The 6428-nt window shown below is 39.0% G+C and overlaps 1 protein-coding gene across 1 annotated transcript in view; it reads left to right on the top strand.

Moving 5' to 3' along the window:
- The first annotated feature begins 373 nt into the window (after positions 1–373).
- Positions 374–6428, top strand: part of LOC141084890 (phospholipase A2 inhibitor and Ly6/PLAUR domain-containing protein-like) — a 30163-nt gene continuing 24108 nt past the window's right edge. Inside the window, exons 1-2 of the mRNA XM_073569844.1 lie at positions 374–495; positions 679–792. Of these exons, the coding sequence (XP_073425945.1) occupies positions 414–495; positions 679–792 (196 nt within the window). The 5' untranslated portion in view covers positions 374–413. The remainder of the gene's footprint in view (positions 496–678; positions 793–6428) is intronic.

The raw sequence follows: 6428 nt of genomic DNA, 5'->3' as shown, positions 1-6428 counted from the left end.
TCGACCCAAAAAAAGGCAAAGTCGCTCATCCCTAATCAGCACGTTTAACCATAACATTGGTGGTCTTGTATTATTTATATATTGCTGACATAGCAGCATGTTGGGCTCCAAGAATGATTGTCTCTGGTGGGCCCATGGTATTTCCTTTTTATTTCAGTAAGGGGTTTATATAAGCCTTTATTTTGAAGACGCATTTGCTTTATCACCAAGGGTTAAAGACAGAAAGGAGGATTACATAGTTCATACGGTTGAAAAAAGACAGCAGAGTACAAAGAAGGGTGGGGAGTGCAACATCCAACTTTCGTTTATTTGTAAGCTTGTTTTCCATTTCATTTGGATAAATATGATCCTCCTCTTCCCCCGCCCAATAAAATATTGATAAATTAATTTGCTTGATAAAGGATCCTCATTTCATGATAGCACCGGTCTTCAAGAGCAGAACGATGAGCTCCCTGATTGGAATCCTCAGCTTATTCTTGACCCTCGCAGCAACAAGTAAGTTTTCTGAAACATTTTAACGTGAAGAACATATCTTTATTCTTTATTATTTATTGAGTATGTGATTGAAGATTTTTCTTGAATGCCCCTGATCTCAGTGACGCTGCAGCCGAATATTGTTTCGACAGACAAGAATGTAATGAATGATTAATCCACTGACTGATGCGCTGTTTTCTATAGGTGATGCGCTCGCCTGTACGCAGTGCCTGTCCGAATCCTCCACATGCTCGGGCAGTAGCGAGACTTGTCGATCAGGCTATGAATGTGGTTCTGAATATGGTGTAGGCCTTTCTGGTGAGTGATAGGATTAACTCCATTTATTAGCGTTTCTTACAACATTATGCATAAAGTTATTTTCCCTTACTCAATTTCTCATCATTTTTAATAAGTGAATGCACACATTCTTGTACACAGGGAAGCCATATTTTTTTTCATTTTTCCAAGTGCGGAGTTCATTAGTTTTTTTGTGTGTGTAAAAGCCTGTAGTTATTACTTGTACAATTTTGTGGTTCATACGTCTTTACAATAATTTTTTATTTCATTTTCAGTGAAGCGGAATGCACAAAAATTGAAATTGCTTACATTTTTTATTTTTTGTGTCTTTCTCTATGCAAGATAAAATCTGATTTTTTTTTTTTATTGTACTGACCGTTACTGAGACAAGATTTATATTTTTTAGGCGCTTTTTAATTAAAATAAATAACTTCTTATTCCAAAAAATTTTATTTTTCAATTATTATTTCTTAACTCTTTTTCAACAACTATAAGTGTCCTACGTGGGGACTTGAACGCAAGATCTCCTAATTGCATTGGTTGCTTTGGTAATATTCTGTCCTAAATAAAATGTATAACATATCCCTCTTGTTCAGAAGCTGGAGAACGCTGCGTCAAGGCGTGGAAGCAATCAAAGAGAAAGAACAGGGATCCAACTCAATGAACTGTGAGCAATCTTTATTCACATGGATTCAAATTGTAGGACAAAGCAAGGCTTCTTCATATGACAGGCGGCATCAACGCGTTTTGAGTGATCTCGCATCCATAATCATGATGAAAGGTGCACGGTCGCTCGAAATGCATTGTTAATAAAGATTGTTCACAGTTCGCTGAGCTGGATACCTGTTCGTCCTCTTTAATATTCTGTACTAAATATGCAATATAGAGCATTTCCCTACCTATCAGCATAAGGGCTGGTGCCCACAAACATAAAAATTGGATGCGTGCTATCCATCGTTTTGACGGATTGCACTCATATTATTCTATGAGGCAGCGCACGCGTCAGACTTTTTTTTCTTCGAATTGAGTCAGTCCGAAGAAAAAAATTGTGCCGTGCGTGAATTGCCTCCGATAATTGGATGGCGCTCACCCATTCATATCTATGGGTTCGTGGAATAAATTGAACTGCTAACATCCAAGTGCTGTTCGATTTTCACTGACACACTGAATGGAGAAAAGAGGTAATCAGATCACACTCTGATCAAATTCTGATCAGAGTGTGATTAGCATAATTGGACCAATTTTCTCAGATGGAGAACATACGGTCATGTGGCAGATAAGGTCCATAGGCTTTGAGCTTTTGGCAGACTCTGGGATCACTTAGTCCAGTAGCTCTAGCTATCATCAGATCCCTGCAGGGAACTGATGGTGTCCAATCGGGGAGCTGATGGTTTTCTAAGAGGGAAAGATCTCCTTCTGTCTAACTCTATACTTGCTGTGATCACTTTGTTCATGACAAGTAAAGAGTTAAATAAGCTTTGCAAGCACTCAATTCCCTATGCTACAGTTCTTTTAGCAGGGATGTTGCTTAACAGGTTTCACCTGAGGATCATCATCTCCAGTCGAACAGCTATAAAGACGTGAACGGGCAGTGCAAAGACCAGAAGCGGTTAATGCACACTGTATTGGCAAGCATGCCACAAATCAGAATAGACCCCTATTAACCTCTATATTTTGAAAAATATTTGCTTATTTTTGTTTAGATACAAAACTATAAAAGCAACAAGATTACAATGGTTTCTTTGTCATCCGTTTATTTCTTAACCCCTTTCTTAACTAAAAAAATAAAGGGAGCAAAAAAAGCCATAATTTCTCTACCATGATTTGAGCATCAAAACTGGGCTGAGTTATACATGCGCCTCTAACAGAAGAGGTCAGAGCCAACTTTATTCTCTAAGTGAGACGGAGACAGTGAGTGCAGACGGAGTTTTGAGCCCTGCGGATTTTTCCGTGCAGAATGGAAGAAAACCGCAGGTCAAATGACCTGCATTTTTCCTGCGGATTTCTTCCATTTTTCACGCGGTTTTCATGCGGTTTTTGTGCGGTTTTCCATTGCGGTCTTCCCCCTGCGGATTTGGTAACAGGGGAGATAGAAAACCGCACAAAAGAAGTAACATGCTGCGGATTTTGTACCGCAGGAAAACCGCGCGGAAAAATCCGCAGCGTCTGCACAGCGTTTTTTTTTTTTCATTCATTTTAAAGGTACTGTACATCACAATGCGGATATGCAACGTTTCTGCGTGGTAAAATCCGCTGCGGAAACGCTGCAAATCTGCATCGTGTGCACATGGCCTAAGGCCCCTTTCACACATCAGGTTTTTTTGCCATCAGTTGAAATTCGCTGGATCCGTTGGAAATTGTTTAACATTTTTTGTCTGCGTCGAAAAGACGGACAGCAACGGATCCAGCGCCGTCATTGGCTATAATGGAAGTCTATGGGCACAGGATCCGTCACTGTCCGTCAAATCACGGAATCCAGCGACAGATTCCATTTTTTTAAACTGAGCATGCTCCAAGTATTACCAGGTAGGGCAGTCAGATCTAGCGAAAAATGGATCTGTAGCATCAGTTTTTCGCCATCTGCGACGAATCCGTCAATCCGTCGAGCCGATGGATTGTGACTGATGAAAAAAACTGGTGTGAAAGTAGCCTAAGGGGATTGTAATATAAAGAATAAAGCTAAAAAAAAGTTAACCCCTTTACCCCCAAGGGTGGTTTGCACGTTGACGGGGCCAATTTTTACAATTCTGACCACTGTCCCTTTATGAGGTAATAACTCTGGAATGCTCCCATGGATCCCGGTGTTTCTGACATTGTTTTTCTTGTGACATATTGTACTTCTTGTTAGTGGTAAAATTTAATTCATATAACTTGTGTTTATTTGTTAAAAAAGCAGAAATTTGGCAAAAATTTAGAAAATTTTACAATTTTCCAACATTGAATTTTTATGCCCTTAAATCACAGAGATATGGCACCCCAAAAACTTAATAAGTAACATTTCCCACATGTCTACTTTACATCAGCACAATTTTGGAACCAAATTTTTTTTTTAGTAAGTTATAAGGGTTAAAAGTTGACCAGCGATTTCTCATTTTTACAACACCATTTTATTATTAGGGACCACATCACATTTGAAGTCACTTTGAGGGGTCTATATGATAGAAAATACCCAAAAGTGACACCATTCTAAAAACTGCACCCCTCAAGATGCTCAAAACCACATGCAAGAAGTTTATTAACCCTTCAGATGCTTCGCAGGAATTTTTTGAATGTTTAAAAAAAATGAACATTTAACTTTTTTTCACAAAAAATTACTTCAGGTCCATTTTTTTTATTTTACCATGGGTTACAGGAGAGACTGGACTGCAAAAGTTATTGTCCAATTTGTCCTGAGTACGCTGATACCTGATATGTGGGGGGAACCACTGTTTCGGTGCATGGCAGAGCTCAGAATGGAAGGAGCACCATTTGACTTTTTCAACTCAAAATTAGCTGGAATTGAGATCAGACGCCATGTTACATTTGGAGAGCCCCTGATGTGCCTAAATAGTGGAAACCCCCCACGAATGACACCATTTTGAAAACTAAACTCCCCTAGGAACTTATATAGATGTGTGGTGAGCACGTTGAACCCCAATGGGCTTCACAGAAGTTTATAACGCCCAGGCGTGAAAATAAAAAAATCATTTTTTCCATAAACATGATCTTGTAGTCCCCAATTTTTTTATTTTCCCAAGGATAACAGGAGAAATTGGACCCCAAAAGATTGTTGTCAAATTTGTCCTGAGTACGCTGATACCCCATATGTGGGAGAAAACTACTGTATGGGCACACATCGGGGCTCAGAAGGGAAGTAGTGATGTTTTGGAATGCAGACTTTGATGGAATGATCTGCGGGTGTCATGTCGCGTTTGGAGAGCCCCTGATGTACCTAAACTGTGGAAACCCCCCACAAGTGACCCCATTTTGGAAACTAGACCCCCAAGGAACTTATATAGATGGGTGGTGAGCACTTTGAACCCCCAAGTGCTTCATAGAAGATTATAACGTAGAGCCATAAAAAAAACATATTTCTTTCCACAAAAATTATCTTTTAGTCCCCAATTTTTATTTTCCCAAGGGTAACAGGAGAAATTGGACCCCAAATGTTGTTGTGCAATTTGTCATGAGTAGGCTGATACCCCATATGTGGGGGTAAACCACTGTTTGGGCGCATGGCAGAGCTTGGAAGGGAAGGAGCACTGTTTGACTTTTTCAACGCAGAATTGGCTGGAATTGAGATCAGACGCCATGTTGCATTTGTAAAGCCCCTGATGTGCCTAAACAGTGAAAACCACCCAATTCTAACTCCAACCCTAACCCCAACATACCCCTAACCCTAATCTCAGCCCTAACCCTAACCCTAACCCTAACGGGAAAATGGAAATAAATACATTTTTTTAATATTATTTTTCCCTAACTAAGGGGGTGATAAAGTCAGGTTTGATTTACTATTTATGGCGGGTTATTACGTTTGCCAGTTGTCATACGCTAAAAGATGCTTTTTATTGTAAAAATAGCTTTTGCATCACCACATTTTGAGAACTTTAATTTTTTCATATTTTGATTCACAGAGTCATGTGAGGTCGTATTTTTTGCGGGATGAGTTGACGGTTTTATTGGTACCATTTTCGGGCACGTGACATTTTTTGATCGCTTTTTATTCTGATTTTTGGGACGCAGAATGAACAAAGACCAGCATTTCATGAATTTCTTTTGGGGGGTGCGTTTACACTGTTCCGCTTGTTGTAAAATTGATAAAGCGGTTTTATTCTTAGGGTCAGTACGATTACAGTGATACCTCATTTATATAACTTTTTTATGTTTTGGCGCTTTTATACAATAAAAAGAATTTTATATAAAAAATAATTATTTTTGCATCGATTTATTCTGCGAGCTATAACTTTTTTATTTTTTCGCTGATGATTCTGTTATGGCAGCTCGTTTTTTGCAGGACAAGATGACATTTTCAGCGGTACCATGTTAATTTATATTCGTCTTTTTGATCGCGCGTTATTGCACTTTATGTTTGGCGGTATGATGATAAAGCATTGTTGCTTGCTTTGTTTTTGTTTTTTTGAAGGGGTTAACTAAAGGGGTTAATTAGTGGGACAGTTTTAAAGGGCGGGTAATTAAGGATGCGGCAATACTAAATATGTGTACTTTTATTGTTTTTTATTTACAAACAAAAAATTTATTAGGGAATATTTTTTTTTAATTTATTTAGGAATTTAAAAAAAAATATTTTTACACTTTTTTTTTAACTTTATTAAATTGTCCCAATGTGGGACATTACTATAAAGTGTCAGATTGCTGATCTGACACTTTGCAGTGCACTGTGTCAGATCAGCGATCTGACAGGCACTGCAGAGGCTTTCTCAGCGCCTGCTCTCAGTGTCGTGCGTCAGCTGTGATAATCAGCTGACACCCGGCTGCGATCAGCTGCGCTCTCCTCATGAGGGCAGCTGATCGCGATGATGTACTATCCTGTCTTCGGTCATACGTGCCTGGGTATCATGGACGGGATAGTATAGTACGTCACATGTCAGAAAGGGGTTAAAAAGAATGAAGAATAAACATTCAAACCAACTGTGTAAAAGTCAGGCTAAGTTCACACT

Source organism: Dendrobates tinctorius, unplaced genomic scaffold (genome assembly GCF_039654945.1).
Source record: "Dendrobates tinctorius isolate UK_male_01 unplaced genomic scaffold, ASM3965494v1 ptg000028l, whole genome shotgun sequence".
Classification (NCBI taxonomy): domain Eukaryota; kingdom Metazoa; phylum Chordata; class Amphibia; order Anura; family Dendrobatidae; genus Dendrobates; species Dendrobates tinctorius.
The sequence above is the reverse complement of the archived record's forward strand: the minus strand, read 5'-3'. Positions and strand labels throughout refer to the sequence as shown.